The sequence below is a fragment of the Rhineura floridana genome, chromosome 15 (genome assembly GCF_030035675.1).
Source record: "Rhineura floridana isolate rRhiFlo1 chromosome 15, rRhiFlo1.hap2, whole genome shotgun sequence".
NCBI lineage: Eukaryota > Metazoa > Chordata > Lepidosauria > Squamata > Rhineuridae > Rhineura > Rhineura floridana.
Window position 1 is genome coordinate 3,813,123 of NC_084494.1, and position 17,468 is coordinate 3,830,590.

General features: G+C 44.3%; 1 protein-coding gene across 6 annotated transcripts in view; it reads right to left on the reverse strand.

The window, feature by feature from the left end:
• Positions 1 to 1,354: 1,354 nt before the first annotated feature.
• Positions 1,355 to 17,468, reverse strand: part of LOC133370357 (protein archease-like) — a 60,450-nt gene continuing 44,336 nt past the window's right edge. Inside the window, exons 1-8 of one of the 6 annotated variants that reach the window (XM_061596558.1) lie at positions 16,415 to 16,711; positions 15,862 to 15,903; positions 15,228 to 15,252; positions 12,192 to 12,313; positions 11,432 to 11,514; positions 10,804 to 10,856; positions 9,994 to 10,030; positions 1,355 to 4,169 (exon numbers count right to left, since the gene is read on the reverse strand). In XM_061596558.1, the coding sequence (XP_061452542.1) occupies positions 4,083 to 4,169; positions 9,994 to 10,030; positions 10,804 to 10,856; positions 11,432 to 11,514; positions 12,192 to 12,313; positions 15,228 to 15,252; positions 15,862 to 15,903; positions 16,415 to 16,526 (561 nt within the window). In that variant the 5' untranslated portion in view covers positions 16,527 to 16,711 and the 3' untranslated portion in view covers positions 1,355 to 4,082. Of the gene's footprint in view, positions 4,170 to 9,993; positions 10,031 to 10,803; positions 10,857 to 11,431; positions 11,515 to 12,191; positions 12,314 to 14,832; positions 14,919 to 15,227; positions 15,253 to 15,861; positions 15,904 to 16,414; positions 16,712 to 17,468 lie in introns of those variants that run through there. The other 5 variants (XM_061596560.1, XM_061596559.1, XM_061596561.1 and 2 more) reach the window with 5 other exon arrangements.

A 17,468-nucleotide genomic window follows, 5' to 3' on the forward strand; every position in this document is an offset into this window, starting at 1 on the left:
TAAGACCACCTCCACTTGACCCCTCTCTCAACTGTTTCCAATCCACTAGTCACTTTAACTACTATGTAACTTGTAAATTAAAACTGGGGCCTCTATAAATTGCTGTCCTATGCCCCTGCACTCAAAATGCCAAGTTCTACGCCTCTCCCATTTAAATTATCATTTTTTTATCTTCATCCTGGGGGGGAGGTGTTCCAAAAAGGACCCTCCACAGCTCCTGTCTCTGCCCCCCCCAACTGTCAGTTTAAAAGCTGCCCTGCCACCTTTTTGATTTTAAGTGCCAGCAGTCTGGTTCCATCGTGGTTCAAGTAGAGACCATCCCTTTTGTACAGGCCCGTCTTGTCCCAAAATGTTCCCCAGTGCCTAACAAATCCAAACCCCTCCTCCTGACACCATTGTCTTATCCACACATTGAGACTACAAAGTGCACCTGTCTAGCTGGCCTTGTGCGTGGAACCAGTAGCATTTCAGAGGAAGCTACTTTGCAGGTCCTGGCTTTCAGCATCCTACTTGGCAACCTAAATTTTGCTTCCAGGACCTCACGATTACATTTCCCATGCCATTGGTGCCAATGTATACCACAACCACCGACTTCTCCCCAAGCCATCTAGACAGGCAACATCCACAACCCTTCCATCACACACTCAGCTATCTCTGTTTCTAATGGTCAAATCACCCAATACCAGAATCCCTCTACCCCCCCCCCCGAGAACTATCCTTGACATGAGAGGATTGCTGGACTAGAAACAGTTCAGGGAGAGAAAGGGACAAGGAATGGGCCCTTAAGGAATGGGTCTACTAAGGGATCACTTGGGTCTTCCTCAGAGCGACACTCTCCTTCCCCAAGACTCTCATTCTCCATGACAGCAGAGGAGCTATCAACCCAGGCATGGGACACAGCCATGTTCCCAAAGGCCTCATCCACCAACTTCTCTGCCTCCTTCAGCTTTTCGTCAACCACCCTGGCCTAAAGGGAACAAACTTGTTCATGGAGAGCCAGGCGCTCATTGCACCGAGGGCACACCCATGACTTCTGCCCAACAGGCAGATAGTCGCACACGTGACAGACACTGCAAAACAATGGAAAGCCCCCACACCCATTGGCTTCCTATTTGCATAACTGTTTTTGTTATGAATAGAGAACCCTATATATTTACTCAACAGAGTACCTATAGAGCTTAGGTTTTCTTTAGGTCAAGGAATGGACTTACAGAGCAGTGTGCCCTGGCCTCCTCACCCTGCTGCCAAACTCACTTTGATGCTTCATCAGCTGGGCTCCCTCTAGCTGTTGTAGTATGTCAAAAAGGGAATGTCCATTTTCCTGCTTTTTGGAAAGCAATTAAGATTTTTCCCATTTATAAATACAATTACTGTTTATTCAACACAATCAATACACATTTAGAAGTCTTTACAGAGTGTCATAAGCAAAAATAAATAAATCCCTACCCCAAGAAGTTTCAGTCTAAATTGGGAACGGCAAGAGGAAGGAGAGACAAAAGTATGCAGTGATCCTGGTACTGGTACATAAGTGCAGGTACTACAAGTTGGGCAGTCGGTGAGTCTAGCAATTAAGTCTATGGTTGAAACAACAAAGAGAGTGGGAGGCAAATAAGAAAGTGGAAGGGAAAGAGAATTGGCTCGCTTGAGCCCCTAAGAGCTTTCTGTATGATGGAGACAGAACTCTCCTCCCCCCTACATACTTGCCTCTCCACATGGCACAGGAGGGAAAAGTTTCAGGAGAGCAGGAAAGATGGTCCCTGTGAGCCCTCAACAGCCCTATCAAATTCTTCTCCCAGGGTGGCTAGAGCACTCCTGAGAAAGGTGTGTGTGGGGGGGAGAATAGTGCAGCATTTTGCTGAGTTTCCATTCATTACTTCTACTGCAGAACAATAACATCCCCAAGCATTAAAATTATTTGCACACAAGTATGAAAATATATTTTAAAAAATATTTTATGTTAAAAAAGTTATTTAAAATAAACCAAAATTCTCCTCTTTCTGTCATTTAAATAGACTAGAAGGGTGCCTGTTCCAATCTGTGCTCCAATGACCTTGCAGAATCATACAGCTAAATGAAGCACATAAAAACGGAAATTTTATTTATTATTACATCTATATCCCACTTTCTTTCCTCCAAGGAGCTCAAGGTGGTAGACAAACATGGTTCTCCCCCTCCCAATTTTATATTCACAACCACCCTCTGAGGTAGATCAGGCTGAGAGACCATGACTGGCCCCAGGTCACCCAGTGAGTTTCATGGCTCAACAGGGATGGTCTCCCAGGTCCCAGTCCGACACTCTAACCAGTTCACCACACTGGCTCTCTCACACACACACAGATGAGCACAGAGGAGCACTGTGGCTAGAGCTCTCGTCTTAGGAAGCCTTATCTCCTTATCTGCAGCCTTCATCAATCTGGTATCCACAGGCTGTTTTGAACTACAGTGTCCGTCTGCTCTAGTCAGCACAGCCATGCTAGCTGGGACTGATGGGAGTTGATGAAGGCCGCTTTATAGAAATAGTCTGTACTGTATTCCCATTTCATCACAAAAATGCTGGATTTGTACCACTGGGAAGAAGGAGAGTACAGAATGGACAAGCTTAAGACACCCAGCACCAAGCTATGCTCCTGTGCATGGATAATGAAATAAATGCTGCTTATAAGAGATTGTGACTTGTGGTTTCAATCCCAACATCTGTGTATTAAGTCTGCAATTCAAGTTTTATATAGATTGTGCACAAGAAGCTCTCTGCTCCCCCCACCGCATAGGGCAAAATAGATATAGTGATTATCTAGTCCCAGGCTATGGTCTGAAGGCACATGAGGCCAGCTCCCTGCTGAAGCTAAGCAGGGTCAGGTCTAGTCAGTGCCTGGATGGGAGACTGCCTGGGAACCACATGTAAGCCCGCCTTGGGTTTCAATCATGAAAAGATGGGGTATAAATGTAATAAATTAATAATAAATAATTATCTGTCCCTTTGTTTCTTCCTTTCATAGTCTTGGTGGAGACACAACAGTCCCAATCTTTAACTGTGGTTAGGACTTTGGGAGCACAATACAGACTTGCATGCTCCCTTTCCCCCCCTGCATGCATGAATGCCCCTCTCCATTCCATTGTTTGTTTTAACCATGCTATAATGTAATGTCTGAAACAGCATTAACTATGGATCAGAGCTTGGAAAAGTTACTTTTTTGAACTACAACTCCCATCAGCCCAATCCAGTGGCCATGCTGGCTGGGGCTGATGTTAGTTGTAGTTCAAAAAAGTAACTTTTCCAAGCTCTGCTATGGATGCTAACCAGAATTTCCTTAGCAACCATGTTCAGGAGTGGCTTATTTCTTGGTTAGAAGTAACCATAGTTAACACCAATGCTGATGCAATATTACCATACTGCTAGGGAAAACGATAGTGGTTGGGGTAGGAAGCTCACATACAATGGAAGAAGAGGGAGCCTGGGAGGCAAGCTTCCATAGTCTCCTAACATGGCTGAAGATGACCAAGAACATTTTGACAGCATTAGACCTCTGTATATTGTTTCATATGACTACTGAAGGGGAGAGAATTCAGGGTAATCTCCTTAAAATTTCTCTCTGGAGGAAAACATTATTAGATTATGGGTATTTTACAGGGGGTTCTAAATGACAAAAGAAGCAGTAAAAGAGGTAGTATTATTAAGACAGCAGATAGTTTTTTAAATCCCCACCACATTTCCTTTCATTGAAAATTCCTTTCATTTCATTGAAAATATTAATCTCCCACTAACTTCCTTACGTACTCTTAATTACAAAACTACATTATAGGCTGCACTACCAGATCACCTTTGGGCTACAGTTCAGCCCTCAGCACATCCTCTTTTCAATGTTTCCTGCTTGATGTATCAGCGACAGTGACACCAGAGCTTGACATTCCTCAGGGTTCTTCTATCCAAGCTGCCACAGCCAATGAGATGCTCCCCAGCACGGCAGTTCCATTTTAGCCAACTGCTGAATCTTTTCCAGAAGGACAGACCCTTTGAGAAGTGTATGGTACCTCTGCCAATTAAATGAGGGCAATGCAATTCTGAGTGGCACACTTCTCTTTGTTTAGATATCAATTATGACAAAGACCTCTGGTTTTTCATCTTCATTAATCTGCATGGCTGAATATGTTATAGCTTTGACTTCTGTGCCCTAGGAGGGAAAAAGAAAAGCAAACTGAATTGGCACAGAGAAGTCGAGGAGCTCGTCTGCACAATGACAGGCAGAATCTCTGGGATACCAGTGAGTGTTCTGCAAGCAAAGCATCGTGGCTGTGTGCTAGCTACAGTATACCTCTGAATACCAGTTGCTAGGAGTCACAAGTGGGGAAAGTGCTCTTGGGCTCATGCTCTGCTTGTAGGCTTCCCTTAGGCAGCTGGCTGACTACTGTGAGAACAGATGCTGGACTAGGAAGGCCTTTGGCCTGATCCAGTAGGGCCCTTCTGATGTTCACTGGGCCTGCAAAGGTACCATTTGTACTCACCTGAAAGGTTTTTCTGAGAGGCACTAAGACACCACCAACAGCTAATATCCATGAATAGCTTGAAGAGGCAGAAAAACATCAGAGCTCCAGGTTGCTTCTGGGAAACTCCTCCCCCAGAGCCTCAGTTCACCTTCTGGCCAAGATTAACTCAAAGTTTTAACTACATTCATACATTAATGTTAGCATACCAGTTAGTGTCTATACACCTCTAGCAGTGAGGCATTTGTTGCCAATGCAGCATTTGTCGCGGCTGATCTGGTTGAATGAGCTACTATCGTGGAAGGGGGTGTTAACTTTTGAGATGTATATGTCATGGCAATGCATGTCCTTATCCACTGGACAGAGTGGATGGGGCTATCTTCTATTCCATAGACAGAGGTTGGAAAGAGATGAACAGGGATTGGTTTCCTAACTGGTCCTGTCCTATAGATATACACTGTTAGTGCTCTGCGGACATCCAGAGAATGCCATGTGCATTCAGAAGGGTCCTGGCACCAGTGGGCTGCCAGGTTGAGCACTGGCCAAGGGCCCCTGCTGCTAGGGCTGGACAGGTGAAGCGCCTGCTCTATGATCCCCACCAGGATCGTGTGGTGTGATTGCAAGTTGCGACCAGACAATGGCACGGATCAAGGAACAAGACTCCACTTTCCCAGGAAGACGTATCTGTGGAGATGCCACTCCCCTGGCATTGGTTTCCTTCACCTTAGCCAACCTGCTTGCACATTATCTGTTCTCTGTACATGTTCTGAGGCTAAAAATTTCAGGTTCCTCACTGTCCATGATAGAAGAGTTGCTTCCACCTGGATAGTTCTCAATTTCGTGCCTCCCTGACAATTTATGTATGATTTTGCTGTAGTACTGTCTGTTTGGATCAGCACATTCTTCAGACCCAAGGCCAGGGCATAGTGACATAAAGCTAATCTTGCTGCTCTCAATTCCAGCCAATTTATGCTTTGGCTGGCCTCCATTTGATTCCAGGTACCCTGCACTTTCTAGTCTCTGCAGTACACTCCCCAGCCTGTGATGCTGGCATCTGTTAATAATAACAACAATAATAATAATAACATTTTATTTTTGAGTCGCCTATCTGGCCGAGTTATTGTTTCTTCTCAATGGTTCCCTCAGTGAGACACCTTTAGTTATGTTGCTCCTCTTCAGCCAGCACTTGAGCACTCAGCGGAGCTGTGGTGACAGTCTTATTTGTCTATGTTGATTGCAGGCAATGAGTGTCTGAAAGGGTAACAGTGTCCACGGCAACGGTCTGGTATGAAACTTGTCCATGGTGTTACTTGTAACATCGACACCAGCATTCCTAACCATTTGGCTAAACCATTAAATCCTCTTAGATTACTTTACTATGCTGGTTACCGCCGCTGCTATTTTTTCTATTCGTTCTTGTTACAACGAAATTGTCTCCTTCTATCTATCCATCTGTTTATCTATCCATCTGTTTATCTATCCATCTGTTTATCCATCCGTCTATCCATCCATCTGTCCGTCTATCTATCCATCCATCTGTCCGTCATCTATCTATCTAATATATTTATTTATTTATATACCACCCCATAGCCAAAGGTCTCTGGGCGGTTTACAGCATTAGGTATTATAAGCCCTGTGAGGGGTGCAGATGGCTCTTTTTTGGGTTGATTAGGAATCTGTGGTCTTTTAAGGTTGCTGGGTGATGTTCAGGTCTTGGTATGCCTCCAGAGAGATGTGATCAAATTAAGATGTTGTCGAGATAAGGGTACATGGTGTATTCCTTCCTCGCAACAATAGGCCACCAGCGTGACCATTATTTTCGTGAACACTCTTGGGGCTGAGGTCAATCGAAGGGCATAGCCTTGTATTAGAAGTGTTGATCTGCCTAAGAGAAGTGCAGGAACCAGAGGTGCTCCAAATGAATAGGCACATGTAGATATGTGTAAATATGCTTCCATTACGTCTATGGAAAATAGATTGTCTTGGGGTTGAAGTGCTTCCCAAATGGAGTTCAATATTTCCATCCTGAATTTGTGGCAAGTTACAAACTTGTTCAGGTACTTCAAGCCCAATACTGAGCTCCAAGTACCCTCTTTCTTTGGAATGATGAACAACAGTGATTAGATACCTGAGAATCTCTCTTCTGGTGGCACGTTTTGTTACTGCTATCTCCACTAGGTGTTTATTGCTGATGACATCAGCTTCATCTTGTGGAGCAGGGATTAGATGAATCTGCTTGAAGGCAGGACTGAAACTCTATCTTGTACCCAAAATGTATTGCTTCCTTCTCCCATTTGTCTGAAACTGTGGATTTCTAACTGTGGTAGAAGCTCATCTGCCTCCCCCCCCACCTGATGGCCCAAGTCAGAAGTTCTTTTCTTTCCACCTCTTGTGGTGTTGTTCTTGGAGAATCTATTGTTTGCACTCTGTGGTCTTCTGCTGGAACCTTGGGCACCCCCAGGCTTGTCTACAGGGCCTATAATCTCGAGTTCTATTTTCCAATCTTGCAGGAATGAAAAGGCTAATTTGGTTGAAGACATCTTAGTGTGTGTTTGTCCTCCTTCTTGTGGTTTAGATTTGGCATTGTTTTTTTCTTATCCTTGGTCTCAGCCAACACTTTCTGTGATGTTTGATCCCCTAATAGTTTCATCCCATCAAATGGCTTAGTAGCAATGATAAGGCAAGAGCTTGGGTCCTCCTCCCACCGTCTCAGCCACACTGTTCTTCTCATCACTACTTCTGCTGCTATTGCTCTGGAGGCAAACTGTGTCACATTCAGACGCATCGGCTATGAAGTCTATAGCTCTCACAATCTTGAGACAGGTCTTCCTTACTCCGTCTGGATCTTGATTAGGGTCTGCCAAAATGTCATCTGTCCATGGTCTGGCTACTCTTGTAAACTGATATTGTGTACAACACTCGTAGGGCTAATGCTGCTGCCTCATGAACTTTCTTTAGTGTGAAGTCTAGCTTGCATTCTGTCATCTTTTTCAATTGACTGCCTCTTCCTGTGGACAGGTTATTTTTTTGACACTAGGGCTGAAATGGGCCCATCTATATCTGGCACTTTCAGCTGCTCCATTATTACTTGTTCTAGCATATAATATTTATTGGCATAATGATCTCTTTGACTGTAGTGGTGCTTGTCACTCAGCCCTTATAAGTTTTTTTAACAGGTTTGGTACCTTTACCGCCTTTTCAATATCCTTTTGTTCTGGTAAGACTGTTGCCACCCTTCATGAAGTAGTTGGAGTGGATTCAGGCTCAGTACTTTTAAGCTCCAATGCAATCATTAGAAAGGGCAAGAAGTGTGTATCCTGAAAGAGTCACAAGGATACTTGTTCTACTACATCAGGGCCACCACTCCATTCGGCTTCTTCCATATCTAGGATGTTGCTGCATATTCCATCTTCCCCTTCTATTACATCCAGAAGTGGATGTGCAGCACCTTGTTGTACTGCACTAGCTCTCACTTGACCCCGAGCAGTGATATACACAGTTGAGGAAGACTGCAATTGGCTTGGACCATTTAATGGCACTGTCAATGGTTGTGTGTTACTTGTCAAAACCACTCAGCCATATTATACCCTGGTACGTTACTTGACAATAATTCTGATGATAGCTGGGCCAATAACAGCTTCTTTCAGCTGGGAGATCAGTGTTGAAGGCAATGACCAATTTTCCATTTACTGTGGTTGCTGCTGCTATCCTCCGATTATCTGTGGCATCATTTGCAATACAGTATTTGAGATGGCTTTCTCTAGAAGCTAAAATGATGAAACTGAGGTTATCATACTTTGGACACATAATGACGAGACATGATTCACTAGAAAAGACTAATGCTGGGAAAAACAGAAGGGAGTAGAAAAAGACGAAGGCCAAAGAAGAGATGGATTGATTCCATAAAGGAAGCCACAGACCTGAACTTGCAAGATCTGAACAGGGTGGTTCATGACAGATGCCTTTGGAGGTTGCTGATTCATAGGGTTGCCATAGGTCGTAATCGACTTGAAGGCACATAACAACATTGTAAATATTTGACAAACAGGTGGTACCTGAGCCCCTATATTGGTATTCCTATTTACAGGCTGAACTTGCCTGTCTTGGCCACATGGGGGAGCAGCTACAATTACATTTGGACCAAGGTACTGTAACCTGATATTGCCACAGGTGGCAGCAGACTGTAATGTAGTGAATGCAACAGGGTTCTCCATACTATAGCCACTCAGCTGGTTATTCAATGGGGAGCCTGAAGTTTGAGGAGTTTGCCTACCTGGAGCTCTAAGAAGCTGCTCTTCCGATAAATTTCCCTTATTTGCCGCTTGCAACCTTGCTTGCCTGATCTGCCTGGCTATCCTTGCCATTGCCTGCTACCGCAGTTAGGCACTAAGTCAGACTCCCCTTTTTTCCCTGTTTGTTGCCACTGCCATGACTACACTGGGGTTCTGACGTATTTCCAAGCTAGCTCTTGCTGCTACTGCAGACTCACTAGCTCCATGCTCTTCTGCTGCTGGTGGGTTCTTTAATTTTGCAAAATGGCAGGCACTACTTTTTGTGCTCTGGCCAGGAGCCTTGACATGCTTGGTGGCCTCATTCGCCCCTGATTCTGTTTTCTTGCTTCTTTCAGTCAGTCTATCACCAGGTTAACTTTAGATATCAATTCATTAAATGGGGTAATCACCACTGAATTAATTTGTTAGAGGGAGCAGACAATCTTGAACTATAATTTATTAATCAGGGAAATACAAACAACTGAGGTTGGCTAGGCAGGGTAGTAGTATGAAATGGTGCAGAGGTACCTCTGACAGAGAGTGGGAACTGACTGTAACCACAATAAAACCCCTTTCGTGAAACCCCCAAAGACCATACATGCAACTTTTCCCGGTTAAGAAGCCATACTGTAATTCACTCACTCATAACCTTCTGTGATTCAAAGTGACAGAAGACCTTTAACCAAAAAATGATCTGTTCAAGGAAGACAGAAAAACGAACTGTGGCTCCAAGGGGAGGAGTTTCCTAGGAGCAGCCTGGAGTTCCGACGTTTTTCTGCCTCTTCAAGCGATTGGTGGATCGTAACCCACTTGGTGGTGTCCTCGTGCCACTCAATAGCAGCATTGTTTAACTGATTTTTATGAAGTAATATGCTTTTGAAATCAGTCTGGTAATAGTACCTCCCACAGCCCCACTCTGAGCAGTCTTCAACCCAAAGTACAAAACAAAGGCACTACAGCCCCTTATTGCTTTCCAACAGGCAGCAGAACCGATCAGCTTCAGGAGACTCTGCTTGAAAGTCTGTCCTACAGATCTCCCTGTTGCCATGGGAAATCTTAGTTCAGTTTAGAGATTAGAATGAATTTGGGGTGTAAGGAGTTGTCAACAGTAGGCCAGGGTATACATGAATGGAAGAGTTTTCCTCTTTTAACCAAGAGGGGTAACTAAGTACTTAAGCCAGACTTGTGTCTGGGCCTCTAATACTGAAGAACAAAACCTACAATGACAACACTTATGACATACCTGGGGATGCTTGGGCAAAGAGAACTCTTCTCCCCACCTTAAAGGTAAAAAAAGGGATAATATTTTATTACCAGATTACACTTTATAAAACCCTCTTGGTCATTTTAAGACAGACATGTGGAACAATGACGAATGCTCAGGAAGATAAAGGACCATTATGACACCCCCAACAGCTAGAATGGTTTTCCAGTCATGAATCTAAGGAGCTATGGCATTTATTTATTTAATTTATATCCCACCCCTCCTCCTGAAGGAGCCCAGGGTGGAAAACACATGAATGATAAAACAAATTTTTTAAAAAACATTCTAAAAAAACAGAGATCTTGGGGTTGCCAGGAACAGTGTTTTTCAGCCATCAAATGCCTGGATAAACAGGAATGCTTTAAAATTCCTTCTCCAATTCCCAAACGGTCCACACCTAGAAGGCAGTTTGGGAGTCCATTACAGACATTGTTCCACATGTCCAGGTGTGAATCAGGAATTGAGAAGGCCAACACAGCTCCCAGCATCTTCAAAGGACTCCATCCTCCGAGAACCAGGGTTTAGTTTGAGCCACTACAGCAAGACAATGTCGCCAAAGAGGGAACATGCATCCTCTGAAAAGAAGGCAAACTCTTCATTGTCCCCCTCCAGATTTTAAAGTAAAGATCCTGTGAGAGCCCATTGTGAGAGTCAGCGGGGAACTAAAATTGCTCCTGGTAGTACTTAAAAGAAGTCTTGTTGACCTTCTGTGGAAGCTGTCACGTAGGGCTGACGTGTTTTCCTACCATTTCATCAATATTTTAAAATTGGAAGATTTTGCTTACTCACCCAATAGACCGTATTTTGAATCTCATTCGATCAATATAGAGCACTTTCACTTCCTATAGAAGGGGGAAACAAATGTAATTTGAAATTTAAAAAGCTCATAGCTCTAGGTATCTCAGTTGCGCGCAAAAGGATAATTCCAAACTATCTACACAACCTCAAGGCGTATAAAAAATAGTACATTTCAGAAGTAGGAGGAACTTCTTTCAGTCTGTATAGCGATTCCTTTCTCCTTATTTCAGCTATAGTTAGGCTCGCAAATAACTTCCTGAATGCCCATCTTAAGACTTTAACACACCGCAGACATGTTTATCACCACCGACACAGAGCAGCCTCTTTTTCTGTTGTTTAATATCAAGCCTGTGAACGTTGAAAGCTAGCTCTCTGCTTCGTGATTTTCAGCTGATCCTAATAAAAACAGTATGATAATGCTCCTCTTTCGACTTGCTCCTTAGCTCTTTGCAGCTTCTTGATGCTACCTCAGAAACGACTGTATTTAGACAGGATGGATCCAATTGTCAATACAGCAGCATGCAACAGGTGTATCACTAACCTGCAACATAGCACAGGATACATTCCAAGAATTGGAAAATATCCCTGTTCCCTAAGGTGGAAGAGAGCAAACACTCACCCTTGGAACGAAAAATTCATTTGCGCTGAATTTGTAAAGCCACTCATCCAGAAAGTGGAAGAGAAGAGACAGCATGTCATGTCCTGTTGGGGAGAAGCAGAAAAAAGCATACTTGGTGAACTCCTGTTTAAGTAAATTCTGAATAGGCACACACCCCATACTACAGAGTATTATACTGTTAAAAGCTATTTGGAAAACAAGTAAGGATTATGCTGGCTGAATAGGACAGCCATTTGCCAAGTGGTGTTACCACTATGTTTACTGATAAGCCAGTTGCCTGATGTCCTGCATTCCTGACAAATGACAAAGAGGACATTACCCTATACCAGAAATCCAAGGAAGCAGTGAAAAATAAAATTCTCCTCACCACTTTGTAGTGCAGTTACGTGCACTTTATGGTTAACATCGTATAAATTGCCATCTATATTCTACCTTAAAGGTTTGCATTGCAGAATTACAGTAGGTTGATCAGGAAAGAGACCATAGTTCAGTGGTACAGCACATGCTTTGCATTAAGTCCAAGTGTCCACATCTCCAGCTAAAAAAACAATCGTAGGCAGCTGTGCTGGGAACAATCTCTGCCTGGGGCCCTGGACAGGTGCCGCTAGTTAGAGTTGACAGTAATGAGAGAAGGACCAATAGTCCCACTCAGTCTAAGTCAGTGTCATATGTTCAGGCAACAAATTCAAATACTGACAGACCTTACTCAATATCCTTTATTTTCCAAAGATCTGTTATCGTTCTAAGAGCATCTCCTTACCTTCTGCCTCCACCTCTACCGTGTCCAAAGGTTCAACCGTCTCGATATCCGTCATGTATCCAAACATGGCCATAGCACATTGCTCAAATGCTTCTTCCAAGGTATCTCCCCAGGCATGCAACCTAAAGACATATCAGCATTAACAAGTCATGGGGTGGTGTCCATAAGCAAAAGATGGGAGTATAAACAGGGGAGAAATTTGTGGACTTAATATGGGAAAGAACAGTTGGCTCCACTTACAACAAGGAGTTAGCTTTTTACAGTTTAAGAAGTCTGAAGTCCATTCCCATGATCCACATACAGAGTTACTCTTTAATACGTCTCATCTGGAATTTATACATTTCTAGCTTCTTCTTCTACACAACCTGGAACTTGTTTTGTGGATGGAAGTAAGAGCAGCAGCAGCAGCAAGCACACAAGGGAAGAGACTCAGTCTCCCCTCCAACATTTCTGTGGCTCTTGGCGCTTTTTCTCTCCCCCCCTTTTTTTTAAAGCTCAGAGGATGCTTTTGTATTATCATCATGTGATTCAAAATAATTTAGCATTGTCTCATCATCACTTGTTTTTAAATATATCTGTATCATCTTGGAGCTTTTAAGAACTGCACTACACCATGAGAGGGGTGGGGTGGGCATGGGAGAGAGATCTGCTGTAGATGTTAAGAAATCTGGGTGCCACTTGCTGCTCATCAGTCTTTTGTGGAACTGGATGCTGGTTATTTGCTGATACCTCAAGTGCACTGGAAAGTTTTGTCATATTCAACTGATTTACACATTTAAACAAAAATACTATTAATTCATGTGTTTTAATGATTGATATTGCCAATTTTATAATATATTTAAAATTCCATAATGCTCCTAAGATCAGAATTAATTGTTCTGGACTGTCTGCCTCTTTCAGGCACAGAACCCTCCCAGCCTGGCCTGGCGATGCCGGGACTGAGCTTGGGAGTGTGCAGGCAAAACAAGTACTGTACTCAAACCCTGAGCTATGCTCCTTCGTATTATCAAAATTAGTTGTTAACCTGGATTGTTATATTACGTTTTGAAATGAATTGCTCTTAGACTGTTCATAGTAATGATGCCGTAAATGTAAACCTTGCCTTTGTGAGCCACTGTGGGCATACATGTACGGAAAAGTGGCACACAAATGAAACAAATATTTTTGTTTATTATTGCATTTATATCCTGCCTTTCCTCTAAGGAGCTCAAGGAAGCATACATAATTCTCCCCGTCTCCATTTTATCTTAACACCAACCCTGTGAGACAGGCCAGGCTGAGAGGCAGTGACTGGCCCAAGGTCACCCAGTGAGCTTCAGGGCAGAGCAATACCACCACCACCACTGTTCACTCCCCTTCCTTCAATGAAAGCCCTCAGTCTTGGGGCAGCCTTTCCCAACCTTTGGGTCCCCAGATGTTGCGGAACTACAACTCTCATCAGCCCCAGCCAGCATGGACATGGTATGATGGGAATTGTAGTCCAGCAACATCTGGGGATCCAAAGGTTGGGAAAGGCTGCTCTGGGGTTTCCCTAGATAACCACATCCACTGGGTGAGAGGAGAGAGAGAGTCTGCATTTGCCATCAGGGGATGGCTGTTTCCAGCTGCGTTGCCCTGCCCTCCAGCCCTGGGAGACTTCCTAAGGGAGCTGCTTCCAGAAGAGTTTCTTGCTTTTCTGGTTGAGGAAGAAGGTGTGGGGAGACAGAAGAGATTGGTATCGTAGCTTTGGGAGTAGCTTTTGGACAGTTTGGCTTGAGCTTTATGCCCATTTACATTTTGGTATATATTATATACTTTTTTTAGTGTTGTAGTGATTGTCCTTTCTATCATGTATTGTTATGCTACTGTATTTGGACTGTTTGTTTATGTAAACCGCTTTGGGCACAGACTATTTGTGGAAAATGTGGTATATAAATAAAGTGACTACTGACTATCATGCCAGATACTTTTGAAGAAGTTAAGTCTGTTTTTATGATGTTTTAAAGTGTTTTTAGTAATTCTGTTTGCCACCCTGGGCTCCTGCTGGGAGGAAGGACGGGATATAAATCAAATAATAAATAAATAAAATAAATAAATATAAGAAGGGCTGTTAATTCAAGAGACAGAGCACCTGCTTTGTCCACAAAAGGTCCCAACTTCAATGTTTTAACCATTTTTTTAAAGATGAAAGCTTTTAAAAAAATGTTTTTAAACATGTTTTGTTTTAGTGTATTTTAAAGTTTGTTTTTACGGTTTTTAAAGTGTTTTTGGTGCTTTTGTTTGCTGTCCTGGGCTCCTACTGGGAGGAAGGGCAGGCTATAAATAAAGTAATAAATAAATAAATTTTTGACACCTCCTGGAAAGGCTGGGAAAGACTTTTGTCTGAAACCCTGGAGAGCCACGGGCAGTCCGTGACTGCAGACACTCCAGAGCTAGGTGGACCAAGGAGCTGATTTGGCAGAAGCCCTGAGCCACGGACCTAGACAGAGTTGATCTGCACTAGTAGCTCCCACACTTTCTCCCCCATAGACAACCTGAAAACTGTAACAGCAATAAGAAAGGGCTGTGTGAGATGCTGTATGATTTTTTATTGTATTGTTATTGTTTCTTATGTATTCTATTAGATGGAATTCAAATTGTAATTCAATAAAATGCAACGTACGAAACAAAAGCAGCAATAAAAATACAATGGAAAATTAATATGAATCGTTCATGTGAGGGATGTGCCGTCTCCCGTCTTCAACCACAAGTCCACAGACATGTCACTGACCACCAGAAGGAAGCTTGTGGGCCACAGCTTGGAACCCCCAATCGAAACAGCTTGCTTGCACTTGTGTATGCAGAAAAAGACAGATGCACAATTATTGGCAAAACCCCCCCACAAAATCTACTAGGAATGTAACTAGTGAAACATGGTATAATAAAGGAAAAGTTTTCCTAAAGGGCAGAGCGGAAAACAACTTGCATTGCAGAACTGAGGCAGCAATTATTTTCCTTTCAAGACTCTTCCCTTCTCCTTGTGTCTGTTAGATTGTGAAATTATAAAGAAATACTCACTGCACATCAGCAGTATGATCCAGATCTAAATGGGGATTAAAAATATGGAAAAATTATGAGATCACCTGAGGCAATTTCTTCCATTTCATGAGCAGATTTAAAAGACTAAGCACAGGACAAAAAGTGGCCAGAACAATATTCTGAACTTGGGAAATTCACTTTATACATGGTGTTCCACAGAATAATAAGATGTCTCAAGAATCTGACAGTGAGTCCTAGTGTGGTTAGACGGTTTGACTACGACCTGGGAGACCAGGATTCGAATCCCCACACAGCCACAAAGCTCACTGGGTGGCCTTGGGCCAGTCACTGCCTCTCAGCCTCAGAGGAAAAGGTAAAGGTAAAGGTGTCCTCGCACTTATAGTGCGAGTTGTTTCCGACTCTTAGGGTGACGTGTTGCGACGTTTACTAGGCAGACCGTATATATGGGGTGGGATTGCCAGTTCCTTCCCCGGCCTTTCTTTACCCCCCAGCATATGCCGGGTACTCATTTTACCAACCACGGATGGATGGAAGGCTGAGTGGACCTCGACCCCTTTTACTGGAGATTCGACTTCCTCCTTCCGTTGGAATCCGGCCGTGAGCAGAGCTTTGGCTGCGTTACCGCCGCTTACTCCCTCTGAATATCACTTACCATGAAAACGCTCTTCGTAGGGTCGCCGTAAGTCAGAATCGACTTGAAGGCAGGCCGTTTCCATTTAGTGTTGGGACAGGAGGTGAAGACACCATAGAGGAAGTTAAGATAAAGTGAAATGCATAGAAATATACTAAGCCCTTCATAGCAAGGATGCTCAGATTTTATTTTTCAGAGTAAGATCTCGCCTGCACTCTCTCCTAGCCTAGGAAATGGGAACGCCCTTAACCAACGCCAATAACCAACGCTGTAAGGTAAACCCTTCATCAGGACCGAGCAAAACACAACGTGGGTTCAAGTAAAGGTATTGCCCCACTACAGATTTCCCCACGGCCTCAACACAGCTCCGCAAGGTTGTTGTGCGGAGCTAGAGCTACGGCTGCAATCCCCACACAACACAGTTTGTGGGTCGATACCCTATCCAGGGGCCCAGCAATGCCCTACAGACTACGCTCCAGCTCAAGAAGCTCAAGGCACCCCCTTTTGGGAAAATGTGATCTAGTGCCGCATTTGCCCCTCCAGCAACAGCAGCCGCTCACCCAGGCCTACTCACACTCGTACTTCTTCTGGAGAGGAGGGTACTTCGCCTTGACGCCCTTCTGCTTTTCCGTCAAGTTATAGTCGCGATCGTTGTCGGCCATGGCTCGGACTTCGCCACGCGACATTTAATTCGCTTCTGGCTTGAAGGGAAGACCGGCGAAAGATGGCCTCCTTCCTGCGTGGCCCGTCGGAGCCTCCACGCGGGCGGGGCCTGCATTCCCTTAAAGTGGCAGCGGGAACTCGTCCGGGACTGGCTCCCTTTCCGCGAGCCACACAAAAATAAACCTGCTCCCGCGCAGCCGACTCCTGGCGAGCAGAAAGGCATTAGGCGAAGCTCCTCGGGGCAGAGAAAGCTGCACCGGCAGGCAGGGGTGGAGTCGTCCAGAGTCGGGGTGTGTGTGTGTCTTAGACCCTTTATCTTTTTGAGAGCAGGGTCCCTTTGTCTCCAGCATCCTATGAGCCAATAAGCGGGAAAAGGGAGTGCGTTGGCCGCTGAGAAGAGTCTTCTAACGTGCTTCCTTGTACTTTCCTGCTGATTGGAACCAGTCAGAGTGAAAGGTGTGTCAGCCATTGAGAAGACTCCTCTCAGCAGCTAACACCTTTTCATGCTCATACTGTAGAAGGTTGTATAATCTTAGAAGGGGATGTGGCTATGAGGGGGCATTGCTGTGACTATCATAAAGGGACCCTGTACTGAATTCTGAATTTGCCACTATGCTACTGTCAGCAGGACATCTGCCCGGCCTTATGCTGCTGTGGGAGGCACACGAGTGCAGAGAAAGAGGTAAAGAGCTGACAGCCCATCAGGCCTGCCTTTCTCATTCCTCATGCAGTGTCAGTGCCATAGTTTTAAAGTTAGCGTATCTGTATAATATGGTTGTGATGAGCTGCCTTTTTACACCACCCCCTGCCTTCCTCCAAGGCCCTCAGGGTGCTCTCCTCCAGGGTCTGGTCACCCTCACGGAGCAAGGCACACCTTCACCAAGCAGGGATTTGAACCTGAGCATCCCCAGCCCTGATCTGACGCTAACTGCAGTAGATGCACTAAGTGTGCAATGGATGATCCC